The 26582-nt window shown below is 44.3% G+C and overlaps 1 protein-coding gene across 1 annotated transcript in view; it reads right to left on the minus strand.

The window, feature by feature from the left end:
• Positions 1-26582, minus strand: part of adgra2 (adhesion G protein-coupled receptor A2) — a 51769-nt gene that overhangs the window by 9904 nt on the left and 15283 nt on the right. Inside the window, exons 2-8 of the mRNA XM_083784315.1 lie at positions 22552-22623; positions 5328-5399; positions 2162-2233; positions 1983-2054; positions 1305-1468; positions 685-898; positions 235-399 (exon numbers count right to left, since the gene is read on the minus strand). Of these exons, the coding sequence (XP_083640441.1) occupies positions 235-399; positions 685-898; positions 1305-1468; positions 1983-2054; positions 2162-2233; positions 5328-5399; positions 22552-22623 (831 nt within the window). The remainder of the gene's footprint in view (positions 1-234; positions 400-684; positions 899-1304; positions 1469-1982; positions 2055-2161; positions 2234-5327; positions 5400-22551; positions 22624-26582) is intronic.

Here is a 26582-nt window from a genome sequence, read left to right on the forward strand (position 1 = left end):
GGTCTTTAAAGGGGTCCCAGGGGGTCCCCGGACAGCAAAATGAGATAATATATAGTCACATTTAAATTGGTTGTGGATCTGCATTTTTTGCTTTAAAACCTGGCCCAAAACATTTTCAGATGGTTTGGGGGGCAGGGGGTAGGGGGGGGGGCGCATCCACAGCTTACTGTACATATATTTTATTTTGAGGGTCCTGGAACATGAAAAGGTTTGAGAAGCACTGCTGTAACTTACCTGAACTCTCCCCGGTTGTTGACAACTTTGTCCTCTGGACAGAAGGAGGCGCTGTTCTCCAGTACCACTATTTCAACACTGCGAGAAGTATTACCCCGCCCAGTAGTCACCATACACTCCCACTCTCCGCTGGCCTCCACATGCACATTGAATAGGATGAGCTCACTGCCAGTAAAGGAGATAGACAGGCCGTTATTTATACATTGCAACCACATAATCTTTCAAGCATCTGAATGAATTAAACTGTTCGTCTTCAAAGCATCAGTTTGCTCAATGTGCAATGCTTTGTAAATTAATATTGACAGAAAAATATTGGAGTGTTGAATAGAATGGAAGGCAATGGGTCATTGAATGAATCACATCAACGTCTGAACTCTGAACAAAATGCAGGCCAAAGAGTGAAAACCGACCTCTGTAGTGTCTAGCGAGTCTCTAATGACTTTGGCTAACCTGGTGATGAAGGTGCAGTCATGCACTACACTTTTCTCCAACTGGATTCCCATCTCTGGGTTTGATGTCACCAGCTGACCATTGTGACGCCAGTGCAAAGTGGTGATTCTGTCCACCAAGGCAGCGGTGCAGTGGAAGGGCAGCCGGTCCCCTTTGAACACCACCTGGCGCTGCGATGGCAGCAGGGACAGGGTGTGCAGCTCCAGAGGACCATCTGAATAACGGACGCAGGAAGAAGCAGATGAGGCCGCTGCTCCATCATTCTGGCAAATGTATATGCTACTCTCTCATTATTTAACCTTGGTTAAAATGGAAGCTATTATGCATTTTAGGAGTATTTGGATGTAGACAGCATCAATTCATAAGGGCAAACCACAGGATTAGCCAACGTCACAACACGCTGATGCTTTTGGAAATACATCCCTACTGAAATGACAAGATTCATTGCAGCCTTATTTTGGTTTACTATTCCTTCAAAACGGGGAACATCTTGAGATGATGTTGCTGTGAATGCACAGGCAATTGTCATTCATAAACTCAAACTTCCTGAGTGTTGGAAGTAAAGAGTGGTGAACCACCTCATTCATATGCATTGAGCTTTCTACTATCCAGGCTCCTACCACAGCTCAGCTGGCTCTCCTTCAGTCCACGCAGGGGCTTTCCACGCAGGCTCCTTGGATAGGCACAGAGGGTCTCGTCCCCTAACCGGGCAGAGCTGGTGTGAAAGAACCCCGGCACCCAGCGCAAGCCACAGTCACATGACAGGAAGTCTGAGTTGAAGTTCCTGGTGAGAGAAGGGAGGATGGTGATTAATCATGCTAGATAACAAGGGGGATGTATACTTTCACTCTGATGGCAAAACGATAAGAGCTCTTTGGACAAGACACATTACTACCTACAGTATCTGAAATATAGTGAATGTATCCATTATAGGCTCAGCATATTACATTATGGCAAAATAATGTTCACTGCTTAAAGGCCTAACACTCAACTGTTATTTATTGCAAACTGTTGAAACATAGTCATCCCGCCACTGGTTTTGTTTACATAGGGATTTATTGGATTGAAGATTTGTTTTCACTCTAACATGTATGGGGTTTTGATGAAGGGGCTGATGTGACGGATAAACATGAAATTCATATTTTATTTTTAGGCTGTATAAAGGTTACTTACATTTGTAATGTTTAATAAACACCACAGGCTTTTTACATGAGATTTGTTATTAGTATTTTTCCTCATGGAAAAGGATAATACAGAGTTAACAAAGTATTTCAGCACACTGAATGTCCAGTACTCACACTTGCTTGAGGGAAGGCAGCTCCTGGAACACACCTGGATCCAAAGTAGATATAATGTTGCCAGAGAGAATCCTAGCAAACGGGAATATGCCAACAATTCAGCTGGGTACTTGCACCACAATGCAAACAGTGTACTGTTTTTATAGTCAGTGTGTATATCTTTCCTATCTGTCTCTTACAGTTTGGTGAGATTTGTCAGTCCCTGGAACATTTCTGGAGTCAAGCAGCCAATGCGGTTGTTGGACAGATCACTAAAAGGTGAGAAAAGACAAGGAGAAGGGTACAGATTTGGTGGTTATTTTTAAACTATTGTCAAGATGACTGGTTTCAATCAATCACATATTTGTGATATCTTGACACTTTGGATTATGGTGTTTTTCTTGTGCGTCAGTCTTTTCTAGATATGTGAATAAATATTTAACACGTCAACACGATCACATTAGGTAACATACAATGGATATTAAGGTCAAACATATAGTATAGTAATGTTATGTCTCACCATTAGGTTACATACGTACTATAAATATTCAAACAATGTAAGTCACAAAAAAGTGTTATTGTTATAAATCTTATAAGAGCGGGTTTACTGTTGCGTACACAAACACTACAGACACCAATATAGATATTCAAACATTGTAAATCACAAAATGTTGTAATGTTTTTTTCATATAACTACAAATCAACAATGAATCATAAGATTGTATCCTTGTTTTGTTTTTATATCAAAATATCAACATAACAACAAGGACATAGTCTCGTGATTAAATGCTGTTAGTTATATTAAAGGTATATTCAGTGATTTCACTTAATTCAAATATCACTTATTTTTTTGTTTTGTTGTGATAATCCTCCCTACTATAGAGTGTGCTGGCCATATAAGGAGTTCCTCCCCGTCCCCAGTTAACCCCTGGGGGTCAAAAAACCTTAGGTTTCGTTTTTGACTCTCTATCCTGACGAAAGGCTGGGTCCCACAGCCAAAAACGAAACCTAAGGTTTTTTGAGTGAAATCACTGAATATACCTTTAAAATGAATATCAAATGACAACATTTAATTATTTACATTGTTTGTAAGGGGTGGCGGTGGATCAACGGTAGAGTTAGTGTCGAAGTGTCCTTGAGCAAGACACTGAACCCTAATTGCTCCTGATGTGCTGGTTGGTGCCTTGCATGGTTTCCACTGCCATCAGTGTATGAATGTGTGTGTGAATCTATGTAAAGCGCCTTGGATAAAGGCGCTATACAGTGTTGGGGAGTATTAAGCTACATGTAGCTGAGCTACGTAGCTGAGCTACATTTTGCTGTAGCTTGTGGTATTTTAGCTACATTCATATTTGTGTACCTCGTCAAGTAGCTCAGCTACCTTTTGGGTCATTTTTTGTAGCTTAGCTACTGAAGTTACAAGCTACAATTTTGGGCAATAACATGAAAGAAATATATAAATTTTGACCATTGGTTGCTGTGTTAATTCTTGTACTAGAACCCCCTTTGAAAAATCAAGGACTGTTCCTTTTTCTGATTGCTTTGAGGGCATATCAGCACTTGACAGCTGCCTCTAATTGGCCTCTGATTGGCCCTGGTATCACAGGGTGGGAGGGGTCTCCCAGGGGGGAGCAGGGGTCTCCTAGAGGGGAGGAGGGGTCTCCCAGAGGGGAGCAGGGGGAGGAGGGGTCTCCCAGAGGGGAGCAGGGTGGGGGGGTCTCTCAGAGGGGAGCAGGGTGGGGGGGTCTCCCAGAGGGGAGCAGGGGTCTCCTAGAGGGGAGGAGGGGTCTCCCAGAGGGGAGCAGGGGGAGCAGGGGTCTCCTAGAGGGGAGGAGGGGTCTCCCAGAGGGGAGCAGGGGGAGGAGGGGTCTCCCCGAGGGGAGCAGGGTGGGAGGGGTCTCCCAGAGGGGAGGAGGGGTCTCCCAGAGGGGAGGGGTCTCCCAGAGGGGAGGAGGGGTCTCCCGCATGTACATTCTCAATTTAACGCTGAAAAATAAAAAGTAGCTGAGCTACTTTGAGCTACTTTTTCCATGTAGCTGTAGCTTTACAAGCTACATCTCTCCGGTGGTAGCTATGTAGCTTGATCAAGCTACTGCCATGGTGAGCTACTTGTAGCTTTACAAGCTACGCTTTCAAAGTAACTTGCCCAACACTGGCGCTATATACATTTACGATTTACCATTTTGTACACGTAATATGTATATAATATATATGTGCAACTAGTAACTATGCTATTTATGACGTTATGTGGATTAAAGGTTTGGTCTGCATATAATCCCATGCACATTTTACAATGCAATACAAGATTCAGTTCATAGTACATACCATATCCCTAACTAAATACTATACTATAAATATCACAAAATAAACACGACTATAGCCCCCTGTCAGTTTCCTTTATCACTAGTTGATGAGGAACCTTTGCAAAAGCTTATCAGCAGTGGAGTAAAAGCAAGGCCCCTGTTCTGTTCTCTTTGACTATGAGTGTGATGTATTGCCACAGCCAGAGAGGGATGTGCTCTGCTGCCTGTCTGACACTATCCAGCAGAGAACTGTGCAAAGCATGTGTTTATCTCGCCCCCTGTTTGTTTTGAGAAGCCCCAGACCTTGCAGGGAAAACACAAGTAGAGGGAGGAGGGGTGGGTGGGCGAGTGAGGGGATGGGGAGTGTCACGCGGCAGAGAGGCAAAGAGGACGAGCACCCGGCCATTCCGTGACCAGACCACTGTCCGAGAACACAATGAGCGAGCAGCAAGTGGTTGCAAACTGCTGCCCTGTCACATCCAATGACATGAGAGAAACCTCGCCGTGGCCCTGAGGTTTGCGTGGCGACGTCGCAGGGCACCAGAGATGTCATCCCAGGACCCCACAAAGATCAACAAGAGACGAGGACAGAACAGTCGAGTGAATGCGAGCCAAACCTTTATGGTTACGCTAACACAAGGAGCTGGATATAATGCATGACATCTGCCATGAGTTGTCATAACAGTATGGGCTTTAGAACAATGTGAGGGGATACGTGGGCGCTGGTTCTTTCAACAACTACTGTGTGATTCTTAATGTGGCAAGCACCACAACCAGTGTTGTTGTTCAAAAACTGCACAAACTTCATCATCGGGTTCATACCAAACAAATGCATTCTAAATTATCATGCTTGTGTTTATGATTTCTATTTATACATCTGCTGCTATGTGTTTAGATTGTATCTGGTCGGTTATAGATGCATTCCAAACATACTGCTAATTCCCATAGCGCAGGGCTTGCTTGGCTGCATCTCAAATCTATGGTATCAGCGTTGCCCCCATGGCCACAGCAAAGAATGCACTCTCAGGTATTGTTTAAGTGAATTAAGTTAGCTTCTACTTACAGTTTCCTAAGCTCAGGCAGGCCATGGAATGCTCCAGGCATGACTGTGCTGATTAGGTTGTGCTTGAGGTCCCTGTGGAGAGAGAAAACACCAGGTCAATAAAATAACAACTTCCCAATATACATGGATCCATGACATAGGCGGTAGACACACATGGACTTCAAGAGGCCCCGAACATGGCTCCACGAGTAGGACCCAGCGGAATAGTTTCTGCCTACAGATAAGAAATCTTACCCCATCAGCCACCTGGGTTTAGGCTAGAAAAGATACAAGAACTTGACCAAGGAAAATATTGTTGGAATCTAAGACAACTAGGGGTTCTATCCTTTTGGTGCTTGCTTGAAAGTGGCCCATCCCGCACGATAAAGCTATTCTGGCTATTTCAAAACTATAAATATTAATTTCTTTAACCCTCTTTGAAGATCTAATTTCATACTCCCCACCACATTACACTCCACCCTCTCCCATGGCTGTGCCCACACCCATGTGTTAAACCGCTCAGCCAGATGACCCTCACCATCACCATCAGCAAACCTGCATGAGAGTTTTAACCTTGCAGAAATTGAGAAGAAGCCTTTTTCTTTATTGGCCAGGTGGGAATAGCAAGGTTAAAGTAGGTCAGGAGACAAATGGCTATCAACCGGCAGGACAGAGCCCGACGTGGTCTGGAATGCGATCCGTGTTCCTACATAGCCTGAAAAATGTCTGCTCCCACAGGACTGGCCACAGAGGAGGATTTCCTTACAGGAGCTTGCAGACATCAACACCATGGTTTACAACGGCTACATTTTCCTCCATTCCAGTCCTACCCAGTACGCCACTGTGGTAGGCAGTCCTGCTTGTGCAAAAGGGACTTTCTGCTCCTCTTTTCCACAACGAGTGATCTGACTTCAGTTCCCCCCCCCCCCCCCCCAACCATTCCGCCCTCACACCACTCGCACCATGTGCCTCAGACATCTCCTTACCCCATAAGCCTTGACGTCTGCCCATGCAAGAGATGAGCTATTTTGATCAAATCAGGGTACAAGAATAATTTTGTAAAATGTTTCCAGGAAAAAAAAGAGAGGAAACATTGAGTGTGTGGTATGGCTGGAACACAGTCAGAATCAGGGGTTTTGGTGTTGGTCAGGACCTGTTTTAGTCAAACTTTTGGGGCCATCACTCATACCAGGATTATAGATGGGAGACATGTTATAATGATGGTGCAGCAGCTACCTGGCATCGGACCAGCAGGCTGAGGTCTGATGTGTTTGTCTTGAAGCAGACATCCTTGGACAGCCTTGGCTATAGCTCCTTGAGCTAATTCCAGAGCCTCTGACACAAACATTTTGCAACACTTTAACAGCTCTTTATAGAGGTGAAAGGTTGCTAAAAGACAAAGTGCTATCTTGGCATTTCTGAATTGTTTGGTTAACGCCGACATTTAAAATGGAGTAATGGCACAGCCTATACTGTAGCTAGCCTCGGTCCCAGCCTTACTCGTGCGAAAAGAAAAGCCTGGTCACAACCTAAAGCAGCAGCAGAGTGTATCGGTGGAAGTGTCAGGCCAGAACATCCGTCAGATGTATTTGCCCCGGATATTTATATATACAATATTTCTTCGACCAATCACAACACTTGTTTCATTCACGTAGAATGTAAACTAATTCCCTTGAGCAGTACTTCCGCCAAAATCCTGCAACTTCCGCCGTTTAAAAAAAATACACTAAAGAGTGTGACTGTGAGCTTGTACTGTAGGCCGGCAATTTTCAACGTGTGACATCGTCGTGCAACAAAGTATGAATCGGGCTTGAGGATATCACTGAGCATGCATTGTGACTCAGTCAATCCTCTGTGCCATGCATGGCTGTGCGTGTGTGCGTGTGCGTGTGCGTGTGCGTGTGTGTGTGTGTGTGTATGTGAGAGTGTGTGTGTGTGTGTGTGTGTGTGTGTGTGTGTGTGTGTGTGTGCATGCAAGCGCGCGCCTTCCGGCGCGTGTGTGCGGGCTAGCGCACATGCGTGTGCATTTGTGCATGTGTGCAGTGTGTGACACCATGTAGCCCATTCTGATTGTATGCATGTGAGAGAGTAGCTGCATTGAATCTGTTGACCAGGGCGGAGAGAACAATGCTGCAGTTTCCGGACTGGCGTGTCCCGGGGCTCATTAGCACAGTGATGAAAGGCGGGGCACTGCCCACAACTTCCTCCCTCTGATGACCGTCTGTCTCTAACTCTGTTTCTTATTCTGTCTTTATCCCTCTCAGTGTTACACACATATCAACACTCGCCGTGCCACAAAACAAACAGTGGATGCGTCCATAAATACACCAGTCTCCAAAGGTGAACCCCTGGTCACTGTGTCAGTCTTCAAATAGCATACACTTGAAGCAACCAAACAGTATATATATGAACCACACATCTGCACTTCCTACAATCTGTCCTTTCATAAACAGCCTGTGAAACTATGTGTGTTTTAGCGCAGAGAATATTAACAGCCTGCCACTCTGATACACTCTCTTATCACCAAGCTGGGGAATGTGGAGGAGCTCACTAGAGTCAATAGGGCCCATGGAACGAATTTAAGCTTTTAATATGTAGCTATCTCAGCCTAAACTTAGTTTTGTTCAAACTAAAGAAGCAAGTTCCTGTCTTATAATGTACTGTAAGTGCCTAGTTCCTGCCTCTGCAGGCTTCACACCCTGGTGTTGAGTTGTCTCTGCCCTCTAGGGCAGAAGACACTTTCCCTGGCATCACCTTCACAGTCCAGTGGCTTCAACAGCGATGACAACAGCTCTCACCAAGGAAGAGGATATTTAGCAGATGGGGCAGCGGGTGACACTTCAAAGCTTGTTAGCTATTATGATGAACATGGCATAGAAGAAGCAGCGACTTCACTCACTTGCCCATTAAATCATGTGCCACATTATCTACCATGCGCCCCTATACAGTACCAATAAATAAGTGTTTAAAAAATAGTTAACATGCATGCATCCCAGATTCATGAAAATTACAGACTTTCTCTGTGATCTCGAAGCTATATCCATGGGATTGCTGTGTTTTGGTGGGGGGGAGTTGAAACGGTAACAAGAAGACTCGCCCCGGTGCTTGCCCGTTTTTCCTCCCGGAATTTTCCCCAGTGAGGGGGATAACTTTGTAATATGCTATTGGCTGTTTGTATTCTTTTTGGAAAAATATAAAAAGATACTCCAGTGGAAAGGCTATATTATATTACTTATATTGACCCTATAAACAATTTAGTATTATTTAGTATTATGTAAGGTTTTGCCCCCTCAAGTGGTACCTTGTCAGATAATCCCCACATATCCGACAACAACTTCTGTGAACAGACTTCACTGTAGTAGCTTTTCATAAATTATATTTGTACTTAGGCTGTTCTGCTGTCATGAAAGTTTATAGTTAGAGAAATTCAAAGTCCAGCCGTCTGCTGTCCAGCCTCTGCCACCCCTCACTGGGGAAAATTCTGGTAGGAAAACAGAAACGGGGTGAGTCTTCTTGTATTCGTTGAAACCCCCTGCCGGTCCAAAGGTAGCCATTGTCTGCTTCCGCCGGGCCTAACACCAGAGACTACCTTTTATGACCGCCTTTTTTCCTCCTAAAACTCCTCATCATCAATGGAGCTGGTCCTCCTGGCTCTGAAGAGTAATTTCTATTAAGGGATGGGGAAACGGGGGACAACCCACAAGCACCTGGGCCCCCATGCAGGAAAGAGAAGAGCGACGTGCTTGTAGGATCAGCAAGAGGGTCATAATTACGCTCTGGGCTCCAAAGCGCTCCAGACGTGGAGTGCTCCATTATAGGCTTGCACAGCGGCAGGGGTCTGGAGTGTTCCAGTGACATTGTTCATGCCGTGGCCAGGGAAGAGCTGGGAGAATGGCTGAAGCCAGGGAATGGCCACTCATTATCGCCAGTCTGGAATCAAGAATTTCCTGTTTCACTCCATTATGGAATGTTTTCTTTCATGAAAAGTATTGGCATTCCCATGTTATTTTTGAGGGGCACTAGCCCCTCCTATATTCAGCTATAGTGTAGATTTTTCGTCTGACACAAACATTAAATTCCCATTGACAATGAATGGAGAATTTACGTCAAGAAAAATTCCCCTTCACACTGAATGATGTACGATGATAAGAGCGCCCCTCACTTCACACGGGTGTGATTCTTTTCTACAGTAGGCTACTTGTGTTCATCTTTGGACACTTACCAATAATAGAAGCACATTTTGGGTGATTTTCAGTGGATGGAGGACAAGTTGGACAAAGAGAATGCCAGGGGCATCCAGTGGTTAACTGGCACCTTGGTTAGGTCAGTGGAGACCATTGTTGTGCCACGTGTCATTTCCTGTCTAGTTGGTGTCTCTAGCGCAGAGGCCCTTGCTCGTTTATTTTTACAGTTTCCTTTTTCTCCATTTTTACTAGCTGCTTTTCCCCTGTCGGGAGGGGCAGGTGGGTTTTAAGGGTGGGGTGGGTTCTGGGGGAGGGGTGGGGGGGGGGGGGGGGGCAGAACTGGCCCTGTGTATGGCCCCATAGACCCCACCTCCCCACTCCTCAACACACTTGCTCACAATGGGGGCTCTGTAACACAGCTCACAACCTACCACCCCCCCACACCCCAAAACAGGAAACCAGGATCTGCCGAGCTCTTGTTTTTCTACTAATTTCCTGCTTTCCTGCCCCTTCCACAGATTATTTGCTTTATTTTCTTGTTCTGGTTCCTGTCAGATTGGATCCCTAATCTATTTTTTGCCCGAGTGCATCTGGAAAGTGGAAACCAGTTTGTTCAGTGGTTGTCCAAGCTGTAGCCCTGAAGACCATACTGTATTGCTCCAGGAAAAGTAAAGGTACTTTGTCTAACACAATACTGATGTCAGGTGTGGTAAGAAATCTCACACCACCATCTGCCATCACTGTATCGGCTCATAGGAATATGGCCTCCAGCTCCCCTCATCTCATGACTGACAGAAATCTAAACTCTGGATTCAACTGCACGCTCGTTAGAAGAGGGATATACAGAAATAGTAATATACACTTTCTATGTGAAGTGTAACATTTCTTAGGTTGATTATATGTTTCTTTAGACTGTTGCAATGAGAGCGGGAGATTATTCTGCCAAGGAAAACTCTGGAACCGTGGACTGTTATTGACTACGGCTCTGGCTTTGGAACAGACCAGAGAAGGGGGCGATGCCCGTTTTGGCTTCTGGCTTGATTACATGTGAGGTGCATGAGATTGAGCAAACGTAATGTTCAAAAACAATACACCTCAATTACATACACTGGGATCTAGACAAACAGGTCATGACAATAACAGGCCAATAGTCATTTGTCTTGCTCTCAATACATACACACTTGTCAAAATACTCAAAGTATTCTTTTCAGTCTGTAGTCTGTAGAATAATTCAAACAGAAGGATACAAAGTACCTCATAAAACCTCATGAAATATGAAAAAATACAGCAAAGCAATAAAATTGGTTCGAAATGTAGACCGAAATAAAGACAGCTGTACGCCCACGTTGCAGCACTTACAATGAGCTAATAGACAGTAGTTTGGGAATACTTTATTCCAGGCTGAAAGTGAGCCAACTCTGCCTAAGAGAAGCATCTGGAAAAGAATGCCTTTCATACAAGCTATCAATGGAAAGAGAGACTGTCGCAGGCAATGGGCAAACATTGGACTACTACAGCATGTAGGCTATAGTGAGAACAGGGGGTGGGACAGAGAGAGACAGCGAGCTAGGGAGAGGGGAGATGTAGCAAGGAAAGCAAGGAAAGCAGAAAACGGATGTGGGGGGAGGTGAGCATAGAGCCCCAGCTCCTCAGAGCGAAAAATGCCACTGACACGATATCAAGTTTGCCAAAATGTTGCGCACGAGAGAAAAACTGGTATACACGAAAGCGTTCAGTTTTGGTAATGGGCTCTTGAGAAGGCTTGCTCGCCGTTTCAATAAACCCCCAGAGCCACGACTGAGTTAAGCTCACAATACAAACACTCCCCGTTCCTTCAGTTTATCTCAAAGACACATCTGGAGTCTATCAACTCCAACAGTACCCCCCCGTACACACACACACACACACACACACACACACACACACACACACACACACACACACTCACACTCACACTCACACACACACACACACACACACACACACACACACACACATACACACATACACACACACACACACACACACACACAGTTCTGTTTCCATTCTCAAGCACGCTTAACCCCTTCCTCACCCACTCCACCCCTTATGTTCTGCACTCTCATTAGGTGACCGTTTCTTAACTGGGGCCACTCAATGGCGTGTGCAGGAAAACACACCAACACAAATGTTCATTTGTTTGGCATTTGGCGGGATAGAAATGAGAGTCTTGTGTACAAGTGTGTAGACTTCACAGATGTCCAGAGCCTCTTATATAGCTTTTAGTAGTAGAGTAGAGAGTAGGCCAGTAGAATTTTAACCTCGTTCTGCCTAGACTGGTCTAGACAGAAGGGCTCCTAACCATGTCCACACACTTACCACTGCATTTACATGGCATAGTAATGCCCACCTCTGCTTTATTTCCACTTCCATCAATGTAATTCGCTTAGTCTCTGTGGAAATAATGTTCATCTCCCACCCTAGGAAAACAACCTCAACTTTATATAAAGGTAAGAGTCTCTCTCTCTCTCTCTCTTTTCCTTTCTCCCTCTCTCCCTCCAGTGACCATCATACCATCTTTAGCCATCTCGGCTCCACTTCCCCTGTGTCAGATGGTAAAGTTGTTTAAGTTGGCCTAGTTCCTAACCCCAACTGCTCAGAATGGCAGAGGCAATTTCAAGGTCTGTTTCAGCAAGACTCAGGCAAAACTACAGAATGTCTTTCTATTACAGATACCATCAAGACAAATGTGAATGAATGAGGCTCAGTATGCAGTTGGACAGTAACAGCTATTTCCATATATCTATGATATGAATAGCAAGAGATATAAATAGGAATATTTTTTTATTTTCTTTTTCTAATATGGGCAGTGAGCTTGTGTTTTTCATTAAATCACTCTACATCTGCATAATTCTCATGCCCTTTCTGATTCATTGGTTGCAGGTTTCAGCACAAACATCCCTGAATTCTTGTCCCTTTACCAACATAAATCACAAACAAGTGTGTATTTCCTGCTCTTGAATGAAGTGGCTTTAACAAAACAGGAAGTGTTTAAAAATGGTCTGGAACTAGGCACGGAATTCACTGTACATACTGTACATACCATCATCTTACCCCCAGAAAAGTTGAAAAGCACACATACACATACTGCAGACATCATGTCAGGTTCTCTCATTGACAATGTCTATCAGGCTGCCAACACCTCTTGCCAGTCAGGACCACAGAAACCTATAGCTCCTCCTTTCTAAACCTGTCCAGAGCAATACCCCTAGTGCTCCCTCGTCCATCACCTTCAGTGCCCTCTGCTCTTGCTCTCTCCTCCCTGGCTCACTCTCTCTGTCTGTCTTTCTCCATTGGGCGAACAGGCCGGGTAATGAGGGCCCCTTGTGCCCTGCCTGTCCTGTGTCCCATGGTGCAGTGGGGCCCAGTTGGACAAGAGCCAGAGTGCCTGAGCCCCTCATTCTGCTCATTATTCTCATTACCTCGCCTCAAATCAGTGCAGGACAGGCTGCTGGGATCTGTCCACAACTCATAAAGGTCCCGGCTCATTAGTGGGCCGGCCTCGTTAGGGCCTGACTGCGTCAGCTCCCATCAGAAAGGGTGTGCACAGAGGTGGAGGTACCCAAATAGGTGCACATGTACAGTATATGGCAGACTTCATGTGTGAGTGTGCGTGCATGTGTGCACGTGCGTCTCAGGGTGTGTGTGCGTGAGTGTGATGGGTGTCATGCATGAGGGTGAGGGGTGTACACAAATCTGTTTAATGAGGAGAGCTTGATGGTACAAACGACCATTTGGCAACAAAGCTAACTCCGTTGGACTCCAGGTATGATTCCACTGGTGCTCCATCCCTATAGTTGGAACAACATGAGCAATGCCAAGATCCCAGTGTAGCTGTTGGAGGGCATGCCTTAGAAAAAAAAGAGCTACAAAAACACAGTAGTCCAGTAAAAGAGGGCAAAACAAACAAGGCTAAATTGCTCCTCTGCACTTGGGTGGTTTGGCAGGTTATGAAGGCAATAGTGCCTTTGAGGAGGCTTGCCCCAATGAAAGGGCTAACTGTGTGGATCAGTCCACTGTCTGGGCCTGAGCCTGGAGCACGGTGGCCTGGCTGCCCCTGAGCTAGCTGTGTTCTCACACTAACAACTCTAGATCACACTCTATTCAACTCTACACACATCTGGGGCCCGTTTCACAAAACTTGGATTAGAGATTAAACCGGGATTTAACAGATATCCTGGTTTAATATATCCTGGATCAGCAATTAACCAGTTTCATGAAAACTGGTTAATCTTGCCAGATTAATTTGGCCAATTAACCTGGATATGTTGAGGCTTGATTCGGTTTCATGAAAGCAATGCCACATTAGTTCCCATGGAAAATGCTTTGGACTTAACCTGCTCCGGACCAGGCTAACAGCCAGGTTTAACCTAATCCTGATGTCTTTACTGTTCATTAAGCAGTCAATCTGATCACAAACCAATGCTTTTTTCCACACTTATTCAATTATGGGTTTATATTGCCTTATTTTTATCGGTCTGCATTAAAGGACTAATTTAAGCACTATATAAAATCAAAGAACCAAAATATATAGGCTGCACAACATCATGACAGCTTGTGAGCTTGTAGATCAGCTACTTTTGGTGAATGTTCCCCAGAATAGGTTTGCGGTCGTGCAAGTGGTTAAGAAGAATTATTATGGCCCAGGCCGTGGCGTAGCGGTCTGGGCACCGGACTGGTGGTCCAGTCGCAGTGTGCCGCGGGTTCGACTCCCGAGCCCGACACGGCCTTTGCTGCATGTCATCCCCCCGTCTCTCTCCCATTTCCTGTCGGCCTACTGTCTGTCCCTTCAAAAATCAATGAAAGGCGTAAGCCGCAAAAAAAGATATCTTTAAAGAAGAATTATTATATTATATTATATTATATATTAAAATAAATAAAAATAAAGTGAAAACCACTAAATATTATCATTACTCATTGTTTTACAACATATATATATAACCATTGTAACGTTTCACCCACTATTGAACCCATGACCCACAGTTCACCAGTCTGGCCCCTGTCTGGACAACAACCCCCTTCCCCAAAGGTAGGTATGGCCAAATATCACAATGCGACAATATCATTATGCTTACAATATTAAGAATTCTGTTTTAAGTAAATAGTAGTGGTAAAATGTAAACTATATTTTTGGGGTAGTTAATCATTCAGTCTATCCACTATAGAGAGTATGTTCTCTCTTTAATTACAGCAGCAGTATTTATTATAGAAGCGTAAGTCCTCATCAGTAAGTCTATTCAGCCAGGCTTTATGATCCTGGTTCGCTAAATCCACCCATTCTAAGCCTCGCTTGGCTTTAGTGGAACGGAATAAACCAGCCTGTACAGAACAGGATTTAACAAACCTGGTTTTGTTTTAAATCCTGGATTAGTTAATCCAAGTTTTGTGAAATAGGCCCCTGGTCTGTTTGTTTGTTTGTTTGTGCGTTTGCGTCTGTGCGTGTGTGCGTGCGTGCATGTGGGTGTTGCACAGGCGGCTACTAGTCTCTATAGTAGCCGCCTGTTTAAAACGTCTCTCCAATGGACATTAGGCAGAGAGGACTGAGGATGTCCATAATAGGACACAAGCAAGCATATACACACTGAGATATGCGCTGAAGCTGCAACCCAAATGGAGTGTCCAACAGTGAGAGTGTCTATTGGAGTCAGTAAAGGAGACTTTGTTTATCCTCGTCACGAAGGGGAGGGGCTGCAGTGTAATTCCCTGATGTGTGTTTACTCAGCCCTAGTGGGCTGGCCTTTGATTACAGCACTGACCACATAATATGAGTAACTGTTCACCACCGCTCCAAATGACAAGCACATGTAGACAACGCGCTGGAAACAATGAGCAGACCTGAACCGTTGACCATGCAGCCTTTGGAGACAAAACAACGCAAGAGAACATTTTGCAGTGGACACAGAGCCCACAACTATATTAGGTAAACAAACTAACAAAGAAAACAAATTCTGACATCTTCGGCACAACTCGTCCTATACATCCCCTTGGCTTTCATTCGGTTAGAGGGCTATAAAACACATCAACCCACCCATCATTACGCTGATGAATTTCAATGTGGCGTATTTCCCATCAGACGGCAATTTTCCCAATGAGCTCAGAGGTAATTTTAAGCTGTGAGGGGCTCAATTAAAGAGTGGTGAAGTCAGGATGAGTGAGCAGACCTCCACTGCACTGTGTCAGAGGGCCAGTCGAGGTTGGAGCAGAGGAGTGAAATGAGGCCTGCGTGATTTACAATACGCCCTTCTTACACCACCAGACACCCACCCATGGCTCCACACCGTATGCCTAGTGTGTGTTGGTGTGTTTATGTTGTGTGTGTGTGTGTGTGTGTGTGTGTGTGTGTGTGTGTGTGTGTGTATGTGTGTGTGTGTGTGTGTGTGTGTGTGTGTTTGTGTGTGTGTGTGTGTGTGTGTGTGTGCGTGCGTGCGTGCGTGTGTTAGTGCGTGTGCGTGCATTTGTGTATATAGAGCCCATTAGCTGGCACCAACATGTTGACGGCTTCTCTTTGCTGGATTGAACCCAAGAACACTATTCAGTCAAAGGTCAAATGCCACAAATAATCCCCTCCTGACCCCCAAATAAACACAAAAAAACAAGAGAACAACTTTGGACGTGTGTGCGTGTGTGTGTTTGTTCTTTCATCTATGCCTGTATATATATATCCCACACATTTGGGCTCTACACTCCCTGGACTGACCGGGAGGCATCCTTTGGTTAGACATAGCATTGGTTAGACATAAGGTTGGTGAGGGATGAGTGAAGACGACCGGATTAAGGTTGGTGAGGGGTGCGTTAGGGGTTGGGAGAGGGTTAAGGTAAGGTTTAGGTGTGCTGCCCCGTGGGAGGTTAGGGTTCGTTCATTCGTTCGTGTAGGGCTACACAGGCAATTTGGACATCAGCCAAGAAGTGGTATCATCGTCCAGTTCAATTAGGCCGCTGACTCCATGTGGTGACTTGAAGATTGGGCATTCATCGATGATGTGTTCGACAGTCTGTGGTTTTCCGCATTCGCAGAGATCAGTGGCAGACACTCCAATCATGTGCAGGTAGAGTTCGGTCTTAGCTACTCCAGAGCGAAGTCTGTTGAGGTTGACCCAGGCATTCCGTGGCAAGTCGCACCCAGGAGGGTTGGTTGAAGGAGAGTTGATGAACTTCCTCAACGTGGATGTGGATTTGGACCATTGGTTGTTGCAGTCAAGCATCCATCCAGGGTTAGGGTTTGAGATAGGTTGTAGGACTGATGACTGGTCTAACCAATGACTAGTCTAAACTAAGTACTGCACCTCATACTATCTTCACTGCATGAGGAGTCCAAGCCGCTTATTTTCACCTGACAGGGGGGAGTTTCCCTGGTTGGACATAGTGTGTGGAAGGAACACGTTATTCCAACCAGTACCTTTCTCCTCCATCAGGTGCCCCGACTGGCCAGGGGGAGGCACTTTAGAAACTTTACGGCAAGAATATATCTCCACACAGAACGGCCATTTCGCCAACCCCAACTGGGGTATTGATTGATTGATTGAAGTAGGCTATTTATTAACAGTTTGGAGAATTACAGTACATTTCAAGCACAACTCAATACAAAAACTGTTAACTGTGGACGACACCATAAAGCAATACACTTTTTTACAATAGGGTCCACCCTTTCCAATTCATCAGAACATTTAGAGACGTCAAAAAAAGGATTCCGATTTTACGGGGGCCAGTTTCGAATTGCAGCCGTCCATAGGTGTCCTTTGAGACTTTATGGGCACTGATGACACGGAGGAGAGAACACGATCCCAGCGGGAATCGAACCCAGGACCTTCTAGCTGTGAGGCGACAGCACTATATATATATATATATTAATTTTTTCTTTCTTTCCTTTTTTAAAGAAATGTTTTTGTATTTTCTGGCTTTATTAATGGGACACAGTGAAGATACACAGGAAACAGGGAGAAAGAAATGGGGAGTGACACGCAGGAAAGGTCGTCGGGATCAGGGATCATTAGAGCCGATGTGGTTTGCGCCTAGACCGCTAGGCCAGGGTGGCGCCCGCCCATGTACATTTTGAGGTCAGGTGTTGGGGGCTCTATTCTCAATCTCTGCCAGTTCTTTATCATGGGCCTCCAATATGTCTCCGCCCCTCCCCCCTGCTGATTTTACCACTGTTCCAGGTACAAGGGCCGGTTAGTGAGTAAGCTCAGGTTACCTGACCTGCTAACCCCATGGCACTCCAGGGAGCCTTGTCTGCACTTACAAAAACAAGCAATATCAGCTCATTTTACATCAAACAAACACTTCAAGCTATAAGTCTGCTGAGGCTATTTTATACTTTTAGTAAAATATCTACTTCAAAGATTATGATAAAGCATAAAGGAAAGTTCCTGGGCGAATATCTATATAACAAATTGCAAAGCCATCTCTGCTCAAGGGCAGCAATAACGTTTGTGGATGGTGAGAACCTGGCCTTGAAAATATTTCCCCCTACTTCTTCGCACATGGCAGACATAAAAACAGCAATTTCAGCAACGTCCTCCTTTTGTCTGAACTATAGTACGTCTGGCGAAAGCTCCAGTAGGTAGGCACTAACAAGCTAACAACTGTGGCAAATTACCATATTTTTCTTTCTTCAACCATTTTTGAGAAGCTTGTTAACTTCATGGGTGGCAGGCAGGCAGCTCTACGTGGCATGTGGAACTAATATGTTTTTTTAAGCGTAACCCATCCCCCTCCTTAAAAAAACCAACAACAAAAACACATGATTCCCAGACTGTCATCTACAGTATGCTGACTACAAACGCTGCTCCATGTTTATCGTTGGCTACCAGAAAGTGTTCTTTTATGTATAACCTATAGTGTAAAGACAACAGACCTTTCAATCAGTAATCTTTTGAATTTAGTTATACCACTGAATCATGAAACATTAAATTACGATACTACACCCGTCAGGAAAGTCTCTTTAACCCATAAGACCTGAGGCCGACTCTACAGATACATTCTAAAAAAACCTATACGTTGCTACTTGCTACATAACATGAGTAGCCTGACAATTTTCATTTCGTTTCACTTCATTATTCAGACTGAAAGCGCTCCCCACGGGAGGGCTTTCAGTCTTCTGGGATGGGCGTTGTCAAAGCGGCAGTCTTCGGCGATTGGTTCATACCAACCAATCAGAATAGTAGGAAAGCAGATGACGTTGTCAATCATGTGGCTATGGCTAACCCGGTTGCTAACCAAACAAACACAGCCAACGAGGGCTAATAGCATGTAAACAAAAGCGCTAAAATATGTCGGATGATGATGTTTATAAAACCTGCCGTTTCTGTAAAGAAACTATTTATCATAAGTTGATTTAATAGCCAGATTGATATGGTCGCGAGTTACCGCAGTGGGGGCAGCCATGTTTGTTGTTTGACCCATGTTGAGTGACGGGGCTGATGGCCAATCAGTTGCTGCGATCTGACTTTCGATCGAGACTGGCAGCGTCACCAGACCTGAATTGCCAGGGCTGGATCCAGGCTAACATGAGTGGTGCTGATTTGTTTATTGTTTGTGAATGATGCTATGTTCCATCTACGGTTCTGCCCTCATCACTATAGTTCCTGTTGTCATCTACCCTGACCCATGTCACTTTAAACTCTGAACACTGCAGTCCCACTGTCTCCCTTCACTAATGGTCCACAAAGTTCCCCTCTCTGAAAACATGTTTTGCAAGATTCAACCTTCTACTCGTCTCTCCCTATAGCCAGTCTGCTCAGGGAATGTAACAACATTATACATTATAGATAGGGAGATGTTAACGTCCTGTTCTGTTCTAATATAAAGACTACAAATGCCAAAACATCCCACTTCCTGGTCCTTCAGGAAGTAACATCATCTCTCTCGAAGAAAACTTCTCGCCAGGGGGAAGGTTCTCTCCCCATGGCAACGGGTACTCTGATAACTAGCCTATATTATAAATAGTACATCCATTTTGTGAAACGTAGAGAAAACATCTTCTGAACGGCTGTATGTAGACTTCATCCTTTTCTCCGATTATACGACCTGACTTAAAACTCTCACCCTGCCTGGACTTCAATTATTGCTTCGTCTCCAAATATTATTTGGGTATTTATCTAAAACATTTTGAAGTATTTACTATGAGTATAAGGTAATTTCTATTTTTTTATTCTATATTTTGTTCCAGGGACCCCCAGAAGCAGCGATCAATCATATGGCTCGATGATTACATGAAACATTTAAAACATGTCTTAAAATCAAATTTAAGAATATGAATTAAAAAACGATATGCTATTCAGCAAATAGACTGCCCGGTCTATTGAAAAAGTATGCAGGCCGATCGATGGACTTCTGTTGACTTGTTAGCCCTAGATCTGTCTGTGATCTTACATATCATGTATTCCATATTATACACAGCAATAGATCGGTCCTATCCACGCACGGTTAGCAGACTGACCTCGTCGGCATTTAAACTTGTAGCACTGCACTCACCCAATAATTAATTCCTAAGACTTGGAGTTGGAGTCATTTTGGAGACTAGTTTCATATCCATTTGAAAGTTCTGGCAGAAAACGTGTATTTAGTCAAATATCTACTTTTCCACGAGCTACACATGGACGAGATTCTCGATGGGCGAGGGACCCTGAATGAGTGCAGGATATCAAAACGTCCTTTGGGAAGCACAAATGTATGGGGCACACAATTGGCAGGTGGTGTGATCAATTACCCCACAACAATCGCAACGCACCTGTCAATTGGGTGCCCCATACGTTTGTGCTTCAAACGTATGGGGCGTATTCAAACATCGACTGTTCCCAAAGGAGGTTTTCATTTTTTCAGTCCAGCAGTCATTTCAGGTCCAGTAGGCCACATCGCTGACAGAGAATGTTGTCAAAATCAAAAATCAAAAGTGGCGATATTTTGTTTATTTTTTCTTTCATTTTGTTTCATTAAAAAAAAGTATTTCATATCATAATGTTTGTAATAATTTATAATCTGTTCAATAAAAACATATTTGACCAAAAAAAAGTGGCGATATTTTACTTTCTGCGTTTTCTATGTAACTAGAGGACAATATCTGACTCCAAGTCTTCGGAATTCATTATTGGGTGAGTTTAAATGCTGACGAGGTCAGTCTGCTAACCGTGCCCGGATAGGACCTATGGCTGCATCATTTGGAATACATGAAATGTAAGATCACAGATATTCTAAAACTATTAACGGGTAAACTGAGAATATTCAAACATGTATTCACCAAAACCAACTTACTGTATTTGTCTGTGCTCGTGCTTTGGACAAGTGTCGCACGCGCAAGCACGCACGCACACACACACACACACACACACACACACACACACACACACACACACACACACACACACACACACACACACACACACACACACACACACACACACACACACACACACACACACACACACACACACACACACACACACACACACACACACACACACACACACACACACACACACACACACACACACACACACACACACACACACACACACACACACACACACACACACACACACACACACACACACACACACACACACACACACACACACACACACACACACACACACAGCCAGAGGTGGCTTTTAGTGACTTGGATAGGATATTCTCAGCCCAGCTGATGCTCCCACTGCCACCCATGTGAATTGTGATTTTCTTTTTTAAGGGACCATGCCCGAAGGGACTTCTCCTTCTTTCACCAAAAATAGCAGTTCTGGCTGAACCGTGCAGTCGGTGTTCGCAAAACTTGGCAATATGGTAGAGGGCCATGCCAAACGGTGAGGACACGAAGCCCCCGACCATTGGCCAAAGGGTGGCACTATAGCACTCAATTGAAAATGCAAACTTTCAACAGGCATAGCTCATGAACCGTTTGACCACCGGTAATACAACTTTGAAACACACTGCGTCTCCTCATGCCGAACAATTCTCGTGTTCTGACTTTTGAACTCTGACCTTTAGTTCTCCCACCATTTTGAATGATATGAAAAACTATTAAAATCGATCTCCTCTTGGAATATTTACACAAAACTTTGGACCAATATCTAAAAACTGGTGTCTCATTTTTGTTTTTAAGTTTAAAAATGAAGCTTTTATTAGCCAATGAAAATTCTTCTTCTGCCCCTTATACATACATGCAGAGTCACATGTTTATGAAACTTTACAGTATGGTCATGCCAATTGGCCAAAGGGGGGCGATATAACAATCGTTTGAAAATGAAACCTTTGAACAGGCATAACTGTTAAAGCCATGGCACTTGTTTCCACATGTGCCTTGACTCATGGGGAACACATCTGTCACTTTGACCAGTAAGCTCTGCCCTCAGATTTTACTTTAAACAATAGAAAGATACCGAAACCCCTGAACTCTACAAAGTATTGGCAAACAGGATTGTTATGAGAGGCAACTATTTAGGCAACTCTGTTGACGGGTAACAGATGTATGATTATTGTGGGCTGCTTTGGCTGCTGTAGCTGGGAGCATGATCCATCTCTGCATTGCCCCCAAAACTGTCCATAATAGAAACAAAATAACACCTTAAAGAATAAAATAAAAATAGCCACTAGTACACTACACTTCAGAAGTAAAGGAGATGATCCTCGTGAGGAGGGATGTACTGCGTCAGTTACATGCAAAGCTGCCAACTCACATGTCCTCCCAGATATCACCTTATCTTGTCCTGTGGACTGGGATTTCCCTGATACTGATGGATTGTGATGTAATTATACAACCTGTTCCACATAACTCTGGGATAGTGGGATAGTCATTCTAAAGTGTTCTGGCCTCCCTGTTGGAAGGCTGCCCATGGGATAGATGAGCACAGAGATGCTTAGATCTCACTGATACCATTCGTGTCTTTCTCTACAGGTGCTATATGGAGCCAAGTGAAATAAACATCCACAGGGATGCCAAGGGTATAACACTGTCAAACTATTAACATTATATTTCACTGCCTACAGAAGAAACATGGTAAAGATTGAGAAAGAGAAGTTTTACTCACAGTTTATCCAGAGCAAAAAGTCCAATGAAGGATCCATTTTGTAGAACTCGTATTTTGTTGTGGCTCAGTATTCTGTAAAAATCAGAAACCAGTAAATCATTAGAGAAACTCCACCAGGTTTGAAATTAACCATATATTATATTGGTATTTCAAGCATTTGGCTGCTGCTCTCCTCCAAAGTGATGTAGGACTACCATGAATCAGATGTACCATAGCCTTCATGGCTTGCACACTTTAGCAGTGCATATAGCTGGTAATGGACACTTTGTTGGCATGCATTCTGCAAAGATTCTTTGTTTTGTCTAATTAGGAAGCCATCTTTCCATCGAAATACTGTAAATTGCACATTATGTTATGTTGCAGCTCAAATGAGTGAAATTACTGTCTTCAATAAGCTTCAGATCAGCTGGGAGAGGGACTTCTGGGAGCCAATTTAGCTAGAATTGCTATAAGATACTAACAAGAGGATATTAATCCTGTTATAATTATCCTGATGGTGTAGCACATTTACACATGGGATGAGCATGGCTAGAGTCATTTAGCTGAAGGCAAGCTGTTTCCAATTAATCCTAATGTCTGAATGGCTGATTTAAGATTAGGAGGGTTAAGCAGGGAAGCTGTAATCATGATAACGATTTCAGATACTTGTTTTCTTTCCCACATCAAAAGAACAGTGTCCACATCAAACGAACATCAGCGCAAGTCATTTCAATTAACTCTTTCCCTACTGGCAAATCATTTGGCTTATAGGCCTCTTATCAGACAAGAGGAGCTCAGAGGTCCAGAACGGACTTGGCTGAAGTTGAGATTGCTCTCTCAGACAGGGGATCATGGGAAATGGTATTTACAGTAATCGACCCGCCCAAATGGACTAGATGTTGTCTAAGTCGGTTCAGAGGGCGCAGGCGAGGATAGCTGTACATTACACAGTTTCACACTGCCTGTGAAACACACACACACACACACACACACACACACACACACACACACACACACACACACCACCTAGCAATGGACATCTTTCGGACTACTATAGCCCATATACACCCATGTGTCTGTCCCTGTCAGGTTGGCCGAGTGTGTCTCTGTGATCCCTGTGCCCCCTCAGCAGGGAGCCAACTTAACGCAGGGGCCCCTGTGCAGGCGACAGCCAGCCGTCATTAACACTCCCTACAGTCTAACATCACCCCCCACTCCCCAACCCCACGCCGCTTAATGGGCTGTTTGTGAGATGAAGTGTGTTTTCAATCAAAAGAGTAGCGCTGTGTGTGTATATATGTGGGTATGTGTGCGCCTTTAAAATAGGGGGCTGACTGAGATTTACAGAATCAGCAGCAGCAGTTGAGCCCCCCCCCCCCCCCCCCCCTGTGCTTCCTGCCACATCAATAAAAAACACTGCCTTCAGCTCTACGCCTTCCAAAACACTTAATGACCAGATTTAATCACCAAGCCCTGGTATATGGGGACACACTGGCCAGTAGCTTTTCCATTGTGGCAACTTCACTGAATAATAATCACAAAACCCAGGTCATCATGTATACATGAGTACAACTTATGCTTAGTACAAGGAGCAGTGGTTAAAATTGACTATTTTTGTAAATTACACTAAATCGTGGGTCTTCAACAGGGGGTCCAGGACCCCTAGGGTGTCCTCAGAGTTAGTATAGGGAAGGTGGCGGGATGTCACCGTCCACAGGCAAATCACAGCACTTATTTTTGCCTAATTATTATTACCACATAAAAACCACTGAATGTTCAAAGTTCAGGTTTTTGAGATGCAATTGAGGTCAGAACCCCCCAAAAAAAGAAGGAAAAAAAAGGATGTCTTTACAGGTAGCATAATCTGAAATCTGAATCATGAGCGAAGATGGGGCGGTATCTATTTTTGTTCAAACTGAAATATTATCTAGACCACGGGGTCTGCGGAGGCCCAACAAGGCCTACTAGCGCTTCGATCACTGTTTTCATTAGCGGGAGGCTGGATTAATGATTTATTACGTGCCGATCATGCCTTGTTTTGAGCCATAATGCCAATAAAGACGGCGTGTATGCGTGCATGTGCGTGCACGCGGGTATTTTGGCCTTTTTTACGTGAACGCTAGCGGTGGTTAGCTAAAAATGCAAAACAATTACCGCTCGATTAACCACAATTAATCAAATCTCGTAACAGAGGTTTGGTGTTACTTGTCCCTGCAAGTAAAGAGCCGTTCAAGTTTACAACGTATTAATTGTGAGTGTGTGGAATGTGCTGTGACAAATTATTAGGCCAGAAGCCCATGTAGGACCTATCTCAGGGAGAGAGAGAGAGAGAGGTTCAGGTGGTGCAACAACCACTCTGCCAACAATTACTGAAGGTGTGTGTGTGTGTGTGTGTGTGTGTGTGTGTGTGTGTGTGTGTGTGTGTGTGTGTGTGTGTGTGTGTGTGTGTGTGCACGCGTGCGTGTGCGCGCGTGTGTGTGTGTATGTCTGTGCGTGCGTGGGAGAGAGAGAGAGAGAATTTATATATATTTATTTTATAATCTTTTCATTATGTTTTATATTTTTTTCCCTCCATTTTCTGTTCCTTTCCAATTATCCCTCCTGGCGCCCCACGGTGGCCCCCACTTTGAAAAGCACTGCTCCATGCACTCTTCTTCCAAAATGAACAGAGAATAAGATTGAGTTGAAATCCAGATACCTTCTTAAGAAAGTTTATTTGAGCGAACCAGCCTGGAGATAAACAAGGCTGCATACAGTGCTGTAGTCCAGGTTTTTTCAGATGGTATACCATAATTGTTCCCTGTGCGGCATGCACACATAGGCTATACGCTTGCACGTGGTAAATGGTGGATGAAATGATTAGCAGACGGAATACGCCTTTTCCCAAAAACGTCGGCACGGCATACTATGTATATAGCGTATAACGATAGGCTACTACACCACTGGCTGCATCCCATAAACCGGTTATGGCTACAAGTGCCCAATGCCCATACCGTATATCCTTTTCAAGCTATTTGTGAATGGAGCAGCTCCATAAACTGTCTCTATTACATCATAGATTAGAGTCTTTGATTTAGCTTTCAGAGAAACTTTTCCATCTCCAATCTTGTAATTTTCCATCAAATCTTGATAAAACTGCCAAAAAAAAGCATGAGCATTGTCTTTTGGGAGCACACTTCTTTGTTTGTTGAAATTATACGAATGCAGACTCATCAGTATCCTGGTCCTCACAGGACTTAGCCTAAATTTGAACCTATGACACGCGGACCTAAGGTCTCACGCTCGAGTTGGGCACAGTATCTTTGCTATAACTGGATGCAGGCCTTAGATGAAAGCTCCAGAAGATCCGGAACTGCCTGAATAATTCAATACAGATAGGAGAGGAGGAGAAAGTCACGTCTGGCAAAGAAACAAGCCGTTTAATTCAATACAGACAGTTTAGATACAGATACAGTTAGATGCAGTCTCTTTTTGCCTAAGCTTATTATGCAGAAAGAAAGCTATTAATTAGGCCAAGGGGTGTCTACATGTGTTTGTACCTGTGTGACCAGTGACCTGACCACCTGTGTGTGTGTGTGTGTGTGTGTGTGTGTGTGTGTGTGTGTGTGTGTGTGTGTGTGTGTGTGTGTGTGTGTGTGTGTGTGTGTGTGTGTGTGTGTGTGTGTGTGTGTAAATGATGCCGATGCGATGCGTATTAGCCTCGCGTAGCCAGCCTTCATCTGCCTTTGCAATGCATTGCATATTGCCCCAGGCAGATTAAGTCTGGCCCCTCTCAATTGTGGGAAGACTTCACGGCCGAAGTGGTGACGAGCCAAGCAGATTCGGCTGGAACCAACTAGGGCCCAGTATGCCAACATGGGGCGGGACAATCTAATGCTGAGAGGGACGAGACTAATAGTGATAGTATCCTCACAGTGATATTAGTATCGCTACACGAGGCTAGATGCGTATATGTTAACAATATATTTCAGTGTTTGTGCACATGTCTCGTTACAGCACAGATTATTTCAACAATTACCTTGCTTTGTGCAGCACAACATCAGGAGCTGACT

This window comes from Protomyctophum parallelum, assembly GCF_964188405.1.
Source record: "Protomyctophum parallelum genome assembly, chromosome: 15".
Lineage (NCBI taxonomy): Eukaryota > Metazoa > Chordata > Actinopteri > Myctophiformes > Myctophidae > Protomyctophum > Protomyctophum parallelum.